This window comes from Anser brachyrhynchus (genome assembly GCF_964034855.1).
Source record: "Anser brachyrhynchus genome assembly, chromosome: 16".
Classification (NCBI taxonomy): domain Eukaryota; kingdom Metazoa; phylum Chordata; class Aves; order Anseriformes; family Anatidae; genus Anser; species Anser brachyrhynchus.
Window position 1 is genome coordinate 13,638,472 of NC_137734.1, and position 17,864 is coordinate 13,656,335.

General features: G+C 43.5%; 1 protein-coding gene across 38 annotated transcripts in view; it reads left to right on the forward strand.

The window, feature by feature from the left end:
• Nucleotides 1-17,864, forward strand: part of LOC308178992 (uncharacterized protein) — a 383,170-nt gene that overhangs the window by 236,574 nt on the left and 128,732 nt on the right. For 29 of the 38 annotated variants that reach the window (XM_080558356.1, XM_080558394.1, XM_080558360.1 and 26 more), the window contains 3 exons: nt 7,064-7,186; nt 7,315-7,421; nt 11,672-11,810. In XM_080558356.1, coding sequence (XP_080414482.1) covers nt 7,157-7,186; nt 7,315-7,421; nt 11,672-11,810 — 276 coding nt within the window. In that variant the 5' untranslated portion in view covers nt 7,064-7,156. Of the gene's footprint in view, nt 1-7,063; nt 7,187-7,314; nt 7,422-10,998; nt 11,075-11,671; nt 11,811-11,863; nt 12,023-12,382; nt 12,505-12,619; nt 12,678-17,864 lie in introns of those variants that run through there. The other 9 variants (XM_080558379.1, XM_080558378.1, XM_080558383.1 and 6 more) reach the window with 8 other exon arrangements.

The window sequence follows — 17,864 nt, forward strand, 5'->3', positions numbered from 1 at the left end:
GTAATCATTAGTTTTTGGAGAGAGGGTGACATATCAGTTTAACTGCTTTTTAGCTTAGAAATAAGTCCAAGTAGAGATGCCTCCAGAGGGATATGCACATGGATGAATGTACTTTGTGCATGCCGTTTTATATACATTCTCACTTTGCTTTCCAAGTATTAACATGTGTAAATCCCTTTGGCATGTGCAGATACGTGCAAGTGGGTTGTGCATCTGCAGCATTTATTTGCATATGGAAGAAAGCATATGTGGAATTGTGTGTACTGAGTTATGCTAGCAGCAAAGTCTTTTGAACATTTGACCTTACCTAGTACCTTTTCAAATCTGCAATTCAGTGATTCAGTTCCTTTTGCCTTAAAAATGAAAGCAGAGTGACTCTGAGTAGAGTAATAATGATATTTTAGGAAAGAAACCTTTGAGGCATATTACCCAGTTACGCCTCCTTTAATTTAGTAACATGAAAACCACAGGGACAGAAAAACCAGTTTAGATGGAAGAATACAGGTGTAGCTCAGTGGTGCAGGTATCAAGCTGATACCCAAGCCTCCAGTGAGCTCACCCCATTATCACCAGAGAGATCATTCTTCAACCTACGAAAAGCACAACACTGTGGTTGTAGCAGAGCACCACAACTGCTGTAGGTCCCATCTGTTAAACAGACCTGTCCAGCAAGTTTTATTTAGCTCACGGGGTGTTGGAGCAGGAGGAAGACTGCAATGCTATGATGCCACTTCTCCAGAGAGTGTGGGACGTGGCCCAAAGGAGTGAGTCTTGTACAGGTGAATCAGAACAGTAATTGTAATAACTGTTGGTAATATTAATGCACACGTTTTAGTGAGAGTAGTTGAAAAATGAAAAAAAAAGATCTGGGGAGAACTGCTCTTCCTCTTCATTTTGGCAGGGCATCTAATTTTTTTGTCCAGCAGCTCCTAATTTCTGTAAATAAACTCTGTTATTCGTGCCTGGAGGTAATATGCACAGCAATATTTCATAGAATAATATAGAATATCCTGAGTTGAAAGGGACCCGCAAGGATCATTGAGTCCGACTCCTGGCTCCCCACAGGACGCCCCCAAAAATAAGGCCACATGTCTGAGGGTGTTGTCCAAAGACTTCTTGAACTCTGGTGCAGTGACCGCTTCCTTGGGGAGCCTGTTCCAGTGCCTGACCCTTTCAGTGAAGAAGCTTTCCCTAACACCCAGCTTGACCCTCCTCTGTCCCAGCTCCATGCCATCCCCTTGGGTCCTGTCGCTGTCCCCAGAGAGCAGAGCTCAGCGCCTGCCCCTCCGCTCCCCTCATGAGGGAGCTGCAGGCCGCCTTGAGGCCTCCCCTCGGCCTGCTCTGCTCTGGGCTGAACAAACCCAGGGACCTCAGCCGCTCGTCATACAACTTGCCTTCCAGACCCTTCACCATCTTTGTAGCCCTCCTTTGGAGACTCTCTAATAGTTTTAAGTCCTTTGTATTTTGTGGCACCCAAAACTGCACACAGTGCTCAAGGTGAGGCCTCACTGGCGCAGAGCAGAGCAGGAGAATCCCTTCCCTCGCCAGGCTAGCCATGCCGTGCCTGAGGCACCCCAGGACAGGGTTGGCCCTTTCGGCTGCTGGGGCACACTGCTGATTCATATTCAGCTTGGCATTGACCAGAAACCCTAGATCCCTTTGTGCAGGGCTGCTCTTCAGCCTCTCGTCCCCATCTGTATGTACAGCCAGTATGTAACTGTATGTTACCCAGTTACAGGTGCAGGATATGGCACTTGCTCTTGTAAACTTTGTATTGTTGGTGATTGCCCAGCCCTCTAGTGTTTCAAGATCTTTCTTTAAGGGCTGTGTACCCTCAACGGAGTCAACAGCACCTCCCAACTTAGTGTCATCCATAAAATTACTTAATATACCTTCAAGTTTTGCATCCAAGTCATTTATGAAAACATTAAAGAGAATGGACCCTAAAATGGAGCCCTGTGGAACCCTGCTAGTGGCTGGCTGCCAGCCTGATGTAACCCTGTTTACTATAACCCTTGAGCCCATCAGCCAATTGTATACCCATCATGATCACAGAATGATTCTGTGATCATATTATGCATTTATCTAGTTGTGTGGTGGACAATTTGTCCAGAAGGATGCTGTAAGAAACAATATCAAAAGCTTTACTGAAATCCAAAAAGATTACATCAACTGGCCATTTGAAAGCATTTCGTTTCAGTGCCAGGTAAAACCCAAAAATTTTTACCAGGGACACACATGAGAGCCTTCTGGCAAAAAAAAAAAAAAAAAAGCCACTTCCAAGTAGTAGCCTAGTAGCTACCCTTGAATTCTTTTTTACTGGCTTATTTATTTTAAAGAAAAAGCAAAAGTGAGAGCGCACCTGCTTTCCTCCATGTGGGCAAACATGTTCACGTGGATTCTTTCTTTGTTTTATTTTATTTTTCCTATTTTTGGAGAAACCAGAAGTTTCATTTTGCATTTTGCTGCTCTGATTCAGGCTTCCTACTGTTATATCACTTCACTTGGGGACAGCACTGGAGACAGGAATCTGAACTGACTGCCTGGTGCTTAAAAAGGTGAATAATGACTCGGAGAAGACCTTGCACGTATCTTTTGATCTTTGGGCTTCAGACACCCCTTCACCCATAATTAACTTGTGTGTTGACTGATCACCTGAGCGATCAAGGGAGACTCAGTATGTCAGTGGAAACCAGGAAACTATTATTCTATGGTGAAACAGCAATCAAGCCAACTCGTCTATGATACAAATCAGATACGTGCGAGAACAAGTCACGTAATGGTAAGCTGTACTGTAGATGGATGATATCCTAAATCATTATCTTCAATAGTATCAATTATGTTTAAAGGGTGAGTAAGACCATGGTATCTTCATGGCAAGTGCTGCATGCAGGTAGCAGTAGCAGCAACAACAGAACTTAAAATTACAGCATGAATTTCAGAAGAGGCAATGCACTAGACTCGACTAGCCAATAAATCAAGGCCATTGGTGGATTAGATGGAGTGGAATGGTAATGGTTATCATTCTGTTGTATAAAATGCACAGCTTGAGGTATATAGATCATTTAAAATATATATGAATTTGAAATCAGCCAAAATATATGGCAGATATTTTTCTTCTTAGAATTATGGTGTGTTTTAAAAGTGTAAGTGCTTTTCAGGACAAATTTTAGCATGTTTTGCATTCAAATGAAGCATCTAGTATATTGGTGAAGCCCTTGCACGCGCTGCCTGTGAGAGCAGAGGGAATCATTGGATTTATAGGTTATTCTGCACATTCTCTTAAAGTTAGCCTTTCTGCATAACATAGCATATGAAATAGGAAAGGCTTTCATTGCACAACTTTGCATAAGAGAAATAGTGTTTACTGTCTGACACATTGCAACACGTAAACAGAAACTCAAAATAAGTCTGTATTAAAAAAAGGAACTCCAGCTGGGAAGGGATTAACTTAATAACATTTTCAGTAATCTCTTTATCAGCATTTCTGTGGCCAGTTTATGATAATAAACAGGCAAAAAAAATATGTTTGAGATTGAAGTAAATTTCAGTCTGATATGAGTGATGTACCTCATAACCAGTTATAATTAGAAGGGAGGCTTCTTACAGCACTGTTCCTCTATAAATCATAGCTGATATTACCCCAACATGTACAACAACTATGAAATATGCTATGAAATGTGAAACTCTTGAAATAAGATCTTTCATTGCAATTTCATCCTCAGAAAATATGTAATTTGACAAGAGGTCATGAATTTTTTTTTTGAGGGTTTGCTTAAAAATAGGATAAACAGTCCCAATTCCCTAGAAAAATATATTAAACTTTCCATTTAGTAATGACTATTTTGTTTAATTTTATAATCACAATGTGTGCAAATTGAAAGTATTGTATATTTTCATACAAGCTTCCTTTCTTAGAAGAGCAGATTAAAAACAAACAAAAATCCCTAGTCTGTAGCTTCATATTGAGCAAAACTTTACACTCTACGTGAAATCAGAAATACAGGATGGTAAATAAAAAGATCTATATTTTCCTTTCTGCTTCTGATAGAAAGTCAGCTTTGACCGGGCCTGATGCCCATCCAGTTTATACCAGGTGAGACCATAGAAAGCCTATAGGGGACACAACCATAACGAAGAAGGGCCTTGCTGGCTTGATGTCTAAAAAGAAAACAAGAAACAAATAGGAAGATTTTTTTGATTTTTTTTTCTCGTGTCAGGGTCTAAGTCTTTTTCCTATGATATTTTATTATATTTTTGATTGAAAACGGATGGACTTACTTACAAACTGTGTTTTCTGATGAAAACCTACCAACCTCTCAGGACTGTTGGTATGGTAGGGTTGTAGCTGTCTCTATTGATCCTAATTTAAAGCTGTAATTGCAAATAAAAACATCATTATGTCCCCCAGCTACCTTAATTGAAAGGATTGATTCACAGGAGCAAAGCATGATAAGAACTTTCTACACGGACCAACTGCTTATGGACAATTTAACACCTTCATTTCAGCACAGCCTGGGTTGGTTCTTGCATGGAAGAATGTCCTGGGGATTGGGGAGAAACCTCTTCTCTTCTAATATCTGCCTCCTTTCACGTGTTCCACCTGATATAAAACAGAGCATCCGTCTAGGACTGTGTAGGCAGCAGGAGGATCACTGGCTTGGTCTCCCAGTTTGTACAAGGGTACAGAGAAGCCACCAGTGCAGATCAGTATGTGAAGGATATGCACTCTAGTTGTGTGAAAATACTAACGTTACAGGTCCTAAAAGGATAGGAAGAAGTATATTATGACCGTGAATCTACTTGCTAGTCTGAACTGGATTGATTATTTACATCTTCATAAATTGTATTTCTTTCAATCATCTCCTCATAGATGGATGTTGAGATTCTTTAACCTTGCAATATGGTTTTCTCTTGGTACAATGTAAGAATGAGATAAAATCAAGTCATTTCCTTTATAGCATCAAACTTCTAATCTGAAATTACTCATTATATTTAGTAATATTTCAAGTTGAGCCCTGAAACCCATGTAGTCTGCAGAATTGCCGTGTCTATGATTTTTAAGCATATGAGATTCTGTTAGTTCGTATGACAGCCTTTTAGCTCTAGCTTACCTGCTCTTTCATGCCAAAACGTTTCTGGTCTCAGCTGATATTACAGTTCATTAAATATGTCCTTTAATTATAAAAATAGCATAAGCATGTAGAGTATTTTGCAAAGTCTACATGTGAGAAAATATACAAATAAATCCAGGCAAATCTGTCTGAGGTGAATATTGCTCTGATACAAATTCCTTAAAGGAAATGGTGGAGGATTAAGACGCTGAGTTGGTGTTTCAGTATAGGAACCCACTGCAAGAACATGACTGTTTTATAACAGCCTGGGGAGGGGAACATCCCAGTCCTTCCAGGTACCAAAAGTGCTTTTAGGGATCTCAGCCCAAAAGATTAGCTCTTCTTTAGTAATTCAGGTTATTTTGTCTTCAGAGCCAAATAATTCTACTTATGTTACAGTATAACAAGCCAGTCATGTCTGCTTAATGTAGTCACCTTGGAGGTGCCCTGTAGGGCAAGGAATATTTTTATAATTCTGATTAAGATCAATAGGGGAAAAAATGGGTTTACCTCTATGATTGACTGTCGGAGTGAGATGCCATTACTCAAGGGAACACATTCCGTTGGGCAGAGTTCAAATAAGTGTAACAACCTTCAATCCTTTAAAAATAAGTTACTATTTTTAAAGCATTAAACAAAACTCTTGTTTATTAGATGAAATTATCAATTGTTTTGTCTTCCAGAGGTAAACAAAGAACTGAGGGAGTCTCAAACAGTCTCTTGGTCTTATGACCTTATGGTCACTGTCCAAAATACCAGAGGTAATATTCCAGGCTGTAGAACTCAGAAGAAAAGCAGATACTCAGCAGGGTTAGCCCAGTGTCTTTCCGAGTAATCCCTTATTTTTGCAAAACATTTCCATATGGGAAGCTCGATCACATAGCAGAATTACTGAAAACAGTGCGGCCTGTTCTTTGTGTAGATACTAGTGTTGGTCACTGAGTACCTAAAAGAGCTGACAAGCGTTTGCAGCATTGCTCAGCACATCTACGTGTAAAACTGATCCGTACTATTAGGCTCTAACCCCAGGATGGGTAGCACAGTTCAGAAGGGTAGCAGGTAGCTGGCATCAGTTGGTCTGGGGGAGTCAAGCATAGAAAGGATCTGAAGGACTGTTGTAGTTACGAAACCCTTACTCTGAACGTAATGGAAAGTTGCTTAAAAATACAAACTTGCAGCATGTACTTATGGATGGCATGGGCCGGAGATGTAACCCTCCATCTAAATTATTTCCATGGGGCAAAGTTGGGATCTGGCTCTTCCCTTACCCTGCAGGCAGGACTGTCTACAGCTAACTAATCCTAGAAAGCAAACAGACTTAAGAAAAAGTCTTAGTGTCTCTTACTTTCTCTCTCTTTTTATAAAAGGCAAACGTGTTGCAATAATGCAGAACCATCATGCTCTCTCCGGTTACAGCTGAGTGACACTACATCAGCAGCAGAATATGTACAAATTAAACTGTAACAATGTACCAAGGAGAGGCAGAGCAATATCATAAAAATTATCCACAGCACAATATGACTAATGTTGTGTGAAATGCATTCATTGGCGAAATGATGTCTAGGTGTATCTTAAGGAGTTATGCTGATGGAGATAATGGTTATAGAACATAGATAAAGGAAGGAAAGGCGAGTGAAAGAGAAAAGGTTGCAGCAAGGGCAGGGTGGCTGCTTGGCTGGGGAGGGCTCTCAAGGAGGCGGGTTTGAACGTGGGAGAGCCGTGTCTCCGTAGAACAGAGGGGTGGGATGAGAGCTCAGCTCTACCCCTACTCGCACACCCTGCCTGAAGGTGTGCTTGCTGTTTCAGGCTCGCACGCACTCCTGCATTCTCTCCTTTCACGCTTACTTTTTGCAGTCAAACTTGTGTCTCATCTAAAAATACAAGCTGTATACGTTAAACATTGTCTAGCAATATTATTTAGAAAAAAATCCTTTGTTTTCCCCTTGTAGGTAGAAAAGCAAATAAAAATCCCAAAGAGAAAGGATTGATGTTTTATTTATGTCTAAAATGAAGAAGCCAGCTCAAACTTACCAGGAGAGGGGATGGCTGGAGCAAACACTTCATTCATTGAGGTACGTTCAAAAGTCATCAACTCCGGCCTTAATCTGAGGCTCTTTTTGAAGTGAGCAAATGTTTTGCCTGAATAAGGAACTTGAGTATTGGTAAATAAATTTGTTTTTGCTCTCTCTGTTTAATATAGATTTGGAAAAAAAAAAAAAATCCATGCTGTGACCCATCGTGCATATCCACAGATGTTTACCTAGTATGTGAACATTTTGTTTTTAAAGGAACTCAGGGATTACCTAAGTAAGTCTTTTTAATAGCTGAATTCCCTTTTCCAAACCAACTGAGGTGCTTGGGAGCTCACGGCTTCCTGAGTGTCTTTTAAAAACCTCTCTAAGTACTTTTTAAAACTGGAGCACCAGACAGCAAAGGAGATCTGTCTGAACTGAAGTAGGTCTTTGTGCTGAGTATTGCTGGAGTGCGGGGCCTGGTCTCTGGTATGGTCAGAAACTCTCAAATTACTAGAAAATGAAGGGCTTTTAAGAGTTCTTGATTAATTTGCTACCTGGTTTGTTACAAAGTTTAAGCCCAAATCATGCAACATTACTTGTTTCTGATGTTGCAGTCATGTTGGCTGCTTTTTTTCTTTTTTTTTCTTATTTATGTATTTGTGCAAGAATGGGAGGTAGGCCCAGCCAAAAATGTTGGAATCCAAATATTTTCAAAGTCCTGAGATATCCAGAGGTGGGAGTTCATTTTTTCTCCTTGTAAAGAAAGGGTCCTGTAGGAATACTTCCATGAGAGGAGAAACTCTCCATAGACGTTGGGTGTGCTGGACTGGGAGTTCCTGTTGTGCTCCAGCGGAGGAAGGGGAGACATAAGATCGGTGTCTTCAGCCCCAAGTCTGACCGTGATCTGGGGGTTCTTTGTGCACCTCACAAACAGATGGCTTTGTTTCCAACCAACTACCTCCACTCACCACTGAGCACGTGCCAGGAACTCCCTACGAACGAGGCTGCCAAAGCCTGTGGAGCCATGATAGCCCCCCCTCCATCGGCCTGCTCAGAGCCCCCGGCCGAGCCATGTGTTCCCCCCATGGGCAGGGATTTTCCCCCTCTCCATGCTGCAGTTTTTTTGTTTTTACAGGTTGGTGATGTCTCCCCACAGATGAATTTCTGTCTGTCCCTCTTCTTTGGGGAAATTTATGTCAGCCGTTTGCTCTCTGCAAGGGAAAGCACGCTTCTGCTTAGCCCTGACAGGAGGGTGTGCAGCAATACAGAGAGCTCAACCTTGAAAAGGGGGAGAGGCACTCTGGGAGCTGGGCTGGTTTATATCTCAGCCGATTCTCTTCTTTCTCTCTTCCGTATCCCTTTAATAGCTTGACAGGAGAAATATAGGGAAGATACAGCCATCTGATTAACAGTGCCTGGGCTGGGGGGCCAGGGGGGATGACAGGGAAAAGGAGCGCAGGGTGGCTACCAGCCAAGTTCTAGCAAGAAACAGAATATCTGGCTGCTTCTAATCTCCAGAGGAAAATTAAGTTACAAAAACCTTTAGTGGAAACTTTGCATACGTTCAGTACCATTGCCATGCCTGACAGAAAAAAACTGATATATTATTTAGTTTATAGTTATAGAATTAAAGGCATAAGCTTTCCCACCAGGAATGAAGCAAAAAATTGCCTTAAAAACAGAAGACAAAACCTTATAAACCCCCAGAACATTTGTGCTATCAGAGCTGTTGAGAAATTCTCCGTTTAGCGTTGATTGATGACCGTGTGTGAACTGCACATCTGAATGTCTTCCCAGATGAGCGGGGCGAATTTTTGCCCTTGCCCAGGGAGAGCCCGTCTTGTCTGCACGGCCACCTTCTGCAGGAGCAAGGCAGGGCAAGGGTGGGTGGCTGGAGGTGAGGAAGACGCTCTGAATTTGTTTAGGGTGGGCACAACTGGCTGGAAAAGGGGTTTAGGTTCCTAATACAATGACCAAGCCAGGGAGAGAAGGCTGTCACTTCAGACAAGTGCTGTTCGTCCTGGCATTCATCAGAAATGTGCATGCTATGCAGGCAAGAGCGGAATTACTCCCCCTCTTCCCTCTGTGTCATCAAAGCGTTGATGAAAAATAGCAGTTTGATTAAAAATAAATAACACCTATGCTATTTTATTTAATATAAATGAGCAACCAGTTGGGAGCTATACATATGAGATAAATAGCCTACTTATTGAATGTTACACCTAAAGCAAGCATGGTGACCACGAGGCAAGTACTTCTTGCGTGTTACCCAGTTGTGAGAGGAAGAAAAGAAATTAGATTGGCTGGTTAGATCTTTCCTTAATTTAGCCTTATGTCCAGGTCATATGTGTGAAGTGAGATTTCTTTCATGTTAACATGATTAAAGGTCTGAGATGCGATCATGTGGGTCAGCAGCACGTGCTTCCCCGCCTGGCTGCGCTTTGCTGCTTGCTTAGGGCAGTGGGACACTGACTCTGTTTGCCCAGAGAGGAGAAAGTAGGGATGCAATTCGCAAAATTTCCCTCTACCTGCTTGCAAGCTAGCTTGCTTCCAACCTATATGCCAGCAGACCCTTTCTCATGTGATTCATTCACCAGCTTCATCTGAAGGGAACATTTTCCACGCAGGAGAACATAACAGCCATGTTTACATGCCATTTCCCCTCTGAGAGCTTTATTTCTCCTCAGCCTCAGGGACCTCAGCACCAGCCAAAACTCAGTATGGGGCTGAAATTGTACGCTGTCCGGCCCCGGCCGTCCCTGCGGCGAGCTGAGGCGTGTTTGTGTAAGCGTGTGCGCGTGTGTGCGGGCGAAAACAGATGTGTGCTGTCCAGAATAAATGATGCTATTCACGGTGTCACAAAATGAACAATTTATGGCCAGTTTCAGTAATTAGTCAGACCAAAGAAGTGAGGTGGGACAGTATTATAAACTCCCAGTTTTGTTTACATTCAAAAAGCAATAGGGAGTTCCAGCTGATGAGCAAAGATCCTGAGAGAGGGTAATTAAAGAGAAACAATCTTTGATGTTTGTCTTATTACAGTTTCTCCTTGTTTTCTTGTGTTCCCCTTACTCTGTCTTGAAAAACAAAGCCCCTGCTTTCTTTTCGGGAGGGCAGCATGGGGGCAGCCGTGGGGGCAGCGGTGTAGCAGGAATCCCTCCCTGCTTCCCGCAGGGCTCTCACACCTTGCGAGTTGCTCAGCTGGCACCTCTTAGAGCTTCTAGCAATCATGCTGTAGGACCATCCACTTGTATGACAATTTTTATTGTGATAATGGGAGCAAAAACCAAATCCCCTTACAGCTACGGATAGCTTCAAAAGTACCTCCCCCACGAGTACCTCCAAATGTTTAAGTTAAACCTTAAGAAAAACTCATGCCCCATAATTAACCACCTCATTTTAGTATAAATAGTTCTCCTTTTGAATGAACTACTTTGTGTACTCGGGTACCAGTTCTTCTGCCTCCATTGCTTCATTTTGTGTCACAGCCCTAAGAGTCTAGATTACAAATGTGGATTACTCGGGAGCATTTGTTAAGACCAAAGTTTTGGGATATCTGGAAGCAGGCTCTGACCTTTTTAAATGCAGGTCTCCAGCATGGGTTGAAGTCGTGAAGGCAGCAGATCTTTTTAATGTGGGTCACCGTGATGGTGGATCCTCTGAAGTGATATAGAAAGCGGGGATGCTTTTTCTGACTTGTGCATCATGGGCGTGCTTAGTGAAGCTGGCTCTCACTCAGCAGCGTTTTCTTCTGTGTGGATATGAGGATGAGAGATGGAAAGTGGGATGGAACGGTTGGGAGTTACTCAATGAATGCGTTTTAATGAAACAAAAGATGACATTTAAATACGTGGTTTGTTTCACTGCAGATTTGTGGCAGTAGATGGGGCCCTTACTGTAATAAAATTCTGCGGAGTTGGGAAGCCTTTGGGAGATGGCGCCCAGGTGCAGTATATTGGCACTGCCTCCTGAAGATCAGCTCTGACTTGACTCAGGCACTTTGTTGTTTCCGTGTAACTGCTCAGCATGAAAAAGAAAAAAAGAAAAAAAAAAACAACAAGGAAAGCAATACATGTAGCTCTGTACCCACTTCCTTTCACTCCAGTCTGTCACAGAATCACAGAATGTGCCACAGGTTGGAAGGGACCTCCAGAGTCCTCTGGTCCAACCCCCCTGTTCAAGCAGGGTCACCTCGATCATGTTACATGGGATCATGTCCAGACGGGTTTTGAGTATCTCCAAAGCAGGAGACTCCACAACCTGTCTGAGCAGCCTGTTGCAGTGCTCTGTCATCTGAACCGTAAAGAAGTTAGTTCTTCCTCATAAGGCGATGAAACCTCCTCCTCGTGGCTCTGTTTCCCTTGCTCAGAAATCCATTCTGAAACCCACCAGCTGAGTCAGGAACAATTATGAATGTAATCTGTCTAACTTAGCACATCTACAGAACTCCAGCGCCTAACTCAGAAATAATTATTTAAACTCAAGCAACAGGGCTTTGGTTGAAACACCGTGGGAAGCTCTTTCTGTTCTCTCCCCCTGCAGTGTATTTCCAAGGACATTTAGTAACTGTCAGCTGAACGCAAACGCACAACAGAGGGTACCCCAACACAGACGGGCAGCAGCTTCTTCTGCGTCACCTTTCAGCCTGACCCTGAGCACCGAGTTGCTTTATGAATTCCAGGTATGGCATTACAACTACAAACTTCTGAGTTCACTTGCTGATTCTCTCTCTAGGTCCAAAAATGTCCATGTCGGATTTCTCCCTTAATTCCCCATTCAGAAAGAATGGGTTGGCCTATTAGAGAGTCCTTCGATAGTTTTGTTGGCCAAAGAGCTGTAGCCTGAAAGTCAGAAGTCTCCGTCATACTACAGGAAGAGAGAACATCCCCAAGGGTAAATTACCTGACATTTTGATATTTCTCTTATCAAAACCAACCAAACACACACAAAACCGCCAACATGCATAAATGAAAGAAAACCAAGCACGGCGTGCCAGAGCTGCTCAAACACTTCTGCTGGTTAGCTCTAAGAGAGAATTTGAAGTTAGCTAAGTAGTGGAGAATGAAAGTGAAAAACTGATGCTGTCTCTGAGGGCTCTTAGTATCTACCGCAATGGTCCGCCCAACAGCTTGTCTCTAAGGACACCAAGTTCTTTCTGGGCGTGATTCTGCCCGGGGGAGTCTCTGGCCGGTCTCTTGGGGTAAGGAAAGCCGGGGTGCCAGCTTGGTTGTCTTGGTTTCCGTATGCCCATAGATGCAGACAGTACCCTGGCAACTGTGGACTGATTGTGTGCCCATAATGCAGACAGGCAGGTTAAAAGGCAGCGCCTCTTCCTGCGGTCATCACTTCTTGGAAGTGCAGTTGTGACAAACGAGGTAGGACAAGGCTTTTCTCCAGTGCATACTGTGAACTGTTGATCAAGCTTCACGTTCGTTAGTCAAATGAGACCAGTGAATAAGAGAGTGTTTAAATTTGCCTTCCTTTTAACAGGCACGAGATGAGTGCAGCAATGTCACAGGATGAAAACTCAACTGAGAAGACCCTAGCGGTAAGATTAGCTCCTTAAAAATGCACAAGTTCATGCATTTTTTTGGACATAGGTGGTCTAGTGCAAAGCCTGATACTGTTCATGTGATAAATAGGTGAAAAAAGGGGGCAAAAGAAAAAACAAGTGAAATGCTGCAGATAATTGAGGCTCTGCTTACCTGCAGAAGAAACTGCAAGCTCTTCAAGTGATGGTGTTCGAAGCGTGCAGCTAGCTCTCACGTGCACTTTCAGGGAGTCTTTAGCGGAGACGAGATCCTCTAGTAACATGGCCAGTGAATATTAGTCACCAGATGGAGGGAGAAGCAGCTTCCGTTCCTCTCTCTCGCATCCCCCTGCCTCTCTTCCCAGCATGGCCATAAACTAAGGGCTTGGCTGCTCTTTGTTCTGTCCCTTCCTCTGGGTCCTGGGGGCTGGACTGCAGTGGTTTGGAAAACGCATCGGCTTGAATGAGTTACAGCCCCCGTGGGCAACATGTTGGTCCTTCTCTCATAGTGTACGTACTTTGTCTGCTCTCCCCTTCATTTAAACAAGATAACTTTACAAGTGGCCAGCAAAAGTTAGGAATTACAGTCAGCAAAGATGGTATGAAATGCTAAAGGCCATTGAAGCCCAGCTCCAAATCTCTTTGGTTTTTCTTATTCTGCCAATTTTCTTCCTGCATTTTCATAAAGGCTAAGAAGGCTTGACGAAGCCCAGGAAACACTACAATTTACTGACGGTTTCAGATGTGCAGTCGCCATCAAGTATTTTACTTAAGAATGAATTGCCATCAGCATTCTGTAGTGACTTAAGTGACCGTGAGCAGGTGGGGAAAGTGGCTTGAAGTAAGGCTGAGGCCTAAATTCAAATTCATTACTGAGGAGCGCAGATGTCACAGTGGAATTTCTTTCATGAGTACCCTTGGATTGCAGAAACCTAGCGCTTCTCCTATGCTTCTTTGTCCCCTGTGAAATACTGCAGACCACTCAAATCCTTAAGTATTTGTCTCAAAACAAAGCAAGCAAAGAAACAAAAGTCCAATCAGTCCAACAATGCAGGCTGAAGCTCGGTCTGAAATACAAGCTATGTTATGATGTACCTGTTGCATTGGCAGGGCACGATGGAGTCGCCTGACTTGACCCCACAGAGGGGCTCTGTCAGGCTCCTTCTGGAGAAATGGGAGTCCGCCAGTGCTCCAAGACTCAACTTGGTGCTCCAGCACCCACCAGCCCCACGGTCCCTGGCACGAGAGAAAAGCTGCCATGTCAGCATTGCGGAAAAAGTCCTGGCAGACAGTGGGAGCGTGGACATGATCAAGGAGGAGCCCCTGGGCGGTCCTCGTGAGATTGAAACCTTCCCCATTGCTATGAAGGAGCTTCAGAGCCGCTTTGAGAGCCTGGGTGGCAGGAAGGTGAGTGCAAGAAGGTTCTGCAGTTGAGAATGATTTCCCCACTGTCACTGTGGACTTGTGATTCTAGCACTTCTGTCAACGTGAGGAAAGCATGTGCAACTATGCCAAATAACCTTGTTTTGCAAGGAGACCACGGCAAATGGAAAGTGCAAGATACTGCTAAGCATGACGGTGCGATGGGCAATCAGCTAAGCAGCGCATGAATCCACCATTCACAACCTGCAGTGCCACAGAAATTTACCATAGAGCATTGTGGAGAACACTAGTGCCAGAACAGCCCCCCCTTCCAATCCGCTGCTTCTTCATATCGTTTCTGCCCCCGAGAACCCTATCAGTCTCCTACCAGTAGCTTCTAACTCACATCCCCTTGACGTCTTCTAACAGGGAGCAGAAAGTGAGATGAGCTCACTGTCACCAGCTCGGACTAGTCAGCCTGGGAGCAATTCAGACATGATGGAGTCCAGTGTTAAAAGGAGGAGGGCAATCTTCGAGATGTTCTCAGAAAACGGACGAAACAGCAATGCTGAAGGTTAGTCTTACCACTTTGATCTGATTTCTCGCTTTAGTTCAGCGCACTCGACCTCTGTCGTGACGAGGGGCAACCACACTCATGTCATGAGGGCAGCCCCCAGGCCACCCAGGAAAAGAACGTGGTGTTCTTATGAATGCAAAACAAGCTTTCCAGCTTTCTTCATTTTATCTTTGTGTTATGGAGGAGTGCCCGAAGCCCATTAAATACTTTTTGAACAAAACACAACAGAATGGTGTCCTATGTTTAGAGAAGATAACTTTTGATGAAGACAACGCAAATCTAAAAATACGATATCAAAAATCCAGGCAGCATTCATCAATTATGAAAAAGCAGTAACTTCCTATTCTCAATTGGTGAAGATAGTTTGGATTTGGTGACGTGTTGCTTCCGTAACAACACATTAACTTTTGATTGTGGCTTTCGGGTTTCCACAAATCAAATGCTCTGTACTTGATGTGTTCTGAAGTAAAAGTACGACACAGTTGCTAAAAAGTTGGCAATACTGTTCATTTTGCCTACTGCTTTTCTCTGAAGATTTGAAACACATGCACCCATCTCCCTCTCCCCAACCATGACGTCTGTTTGTAGTTTCAGTGGGTGGTCGCAAACCTCTAGGAGGACTACCAGAAGAGAGCCCTCCCAAGACTGGCAACACACCGCTGGTCTTCCAGGAGAATGTCTCCTTAAAGGATAAACTGGCTCTTTATCAGGCTGCAGCATCCAAGGCAGAGACCAGCAACTGCTTTGCTAATGTAAGATACCAATGTCTCATTATCTTCTTAATTCTATGTTTGCTTTGCACAGGGTCAGATCCTAACTGTCTTTATTTCTACAAGCAAGCTATCAGATGGATCACGGGGTGGATCAAAATTTAAATCCGAAATTAGGGAACTTACATAGCGAACATAGTCATCCTTCAGTCTCTGTCTCTACCAAACGAGATTTTTCACGCTATATGCCTTTGGTCTTTTGGACAATCCCCTTTAATTCATGGAATTACTCTTCTTTTTAGTCCACCTTTGCCTGAACTTCAATCATGAGGGCCATAGGCGTGAGAGAGATCAGCAGTGCGGTTATCCTATTTGCTCATGATAACAAAAAACAGCAGTTTCTTTATCACAACAAATATTCTTTATTGACAAATAATAAAATCATATTCAGAAGCACAGTGAGTTTAGAGCTCTTGCTGCTCAAACTGAAGAATTTGAAATTGCTGCATTATAAAATAGGGCCTGTTTAAGATAAGGTACAGGAAGAGTCCAGGTGTTTTCAAACCACACAATTCCTGCCCGCTGGCTTCCTTATTTTCTAATCGCTTTTGCGTATTTGTAGCAGACTCCTGCGGTTCCTTGGGCAGAGAAGGTTCAAATTCCCTCCTCCTGACACTGCAAACAATGCTGCAGTTAGCTGTCTCTCCCCAAAAGGAAGAACTGTAGGAAGCCTGGCCCAACTGAACCGTGTTGAGAACATATGAACTGCTTCATTGACACTCTAGAACACCTTGCCCTTTCTTGTTGAAATGGACAGTACGTTCTTAGTACAAATGGAAAACACCTGGCCTTATTTAATCACTCTAGATTTCAGAGGAAATCAAGTCCTGCACTGCGCCTGGTGGCCTGGCCGCAGTCAGGAGACAGTTTGAGAACGGGCAGACCACCTCTTCAAGGATCACCTTTGCTCGTTCCCAGCAGCAGCAGAAATCTGCACAGGTAACAATGCCATTTTTAATACTAACAAATGAGGTCTTCCATGCTAAAGAGCTTGAGGGAAAAATACCATCAGTTGCTTTATTCCAGAACTAGTACACGCATCCTCATTAAACAGAGAAGACGTGGAAAAATTTGCACCCTGTTTTCAACGTGCTAGGGTGTTAACTCTATACCTCCTCATGTTGTGTGGCTCTCTCAGCTGTTACGCAGACACAGCTTGCACATGTACGTCACGCTCTGACTTGCCCTCCTCGAGCCCCACCTACCTTCGCAAGTTCAAACTTCTTGGTACATAGGGCCCCTTGTGGTGCTTGTAACCCGCTAAATCATCATGGTACACTGCCGTAAAAGAACCGTTTGGGGTTACACCACTTAAAGTAGAATGGATTTGTGACAGCCCTTCACAGGCAGAAACAAAAATCCGGATTACTGTTAATTATGCAATTCTTTGTATTTGTCTTCAGGAGACCTCAATTACCACTCAGCCCCTGGTATCAACCAGCACCAGGGAAGCTGACTGCAGTGGGATGGCTTCCAAAGAAAGCCCTGTGGAAGCCTTTCAGACAGAAGAGGTAACTTTACCAATTAATAATTATATCGTTTGGAAAGTATACCAAGATGTCGATCTTCATCTGCTGTGCGTTGTACTCCAACACTACTTGGTACAGCAAGGTAATGATGTTCTGCTGATAGCCGTCCTCATTTGGCAGTGCGTAACAATGGTTTTAGAATGGTGTCCTATACAGTGTTGTTTGAATGTGGTAATGAATGGGGTTTCCCATTCATGCTTCTCTGCAATGTTTCCATATTTCTACCACCGTCTTTGAAAATTCTTACGTGTTGCAGTAAATCCCCCAGTAAAGCAAAGGTTTTGTGCACAGGTTTCTCACGAGGAAAAGGTTACTCCGGGGACAAACGGAGACAAGGCTTCTACAGTGGTGCAGCACGCTGATGAAACAGGTAAGAAGTGGCTTGAGAGTAAAGGCTCACAAAGGAGAACAATGGACCAAGTCCTTGGCAACTGTCTTCACTCCCACAAATGTGGGACTGCTCTTAGGATACAGATATGGGACATTGCTCCAAGTTATTCATTGCCTCCTTCTGCAGCTAAGCACATTTATTGATCTCAGTGGGACTTAAGAAACAGGTAGATATGTTGGTACACAGAGAGGAGGTTGGGATAAGAAGGTAGCTTCAAGTATGTGTGGAGCTGCTGGAAAGAACTGGGCATTTTAAGAGTTGTCTGAAAACACACGCAAACGCTTGCCCCTGTATAGACAAAGCTGTGGATGATAAAGGCTCGATTTATAGCCCAGCAGAATAGGCCTGGAGACCATGAGCACGGTGTTGCGGCACTGCTTCTGCAGTTTAGTCCTGGTATTAGAATTCATGTGTTAGGTTAATTAGGTGAAGACCTAGGCAAAGGTTAGTTAGGTAAAGACCTCAGTCAACTCTGAGCCCGGGCAATGCAGGTACGGCAAAACAGCAGGCAATACCACGTCCCATGTCCCTCAACAACTGATTTCTCTTCACTTTGTTCATTCTGTTCTTTTTCTT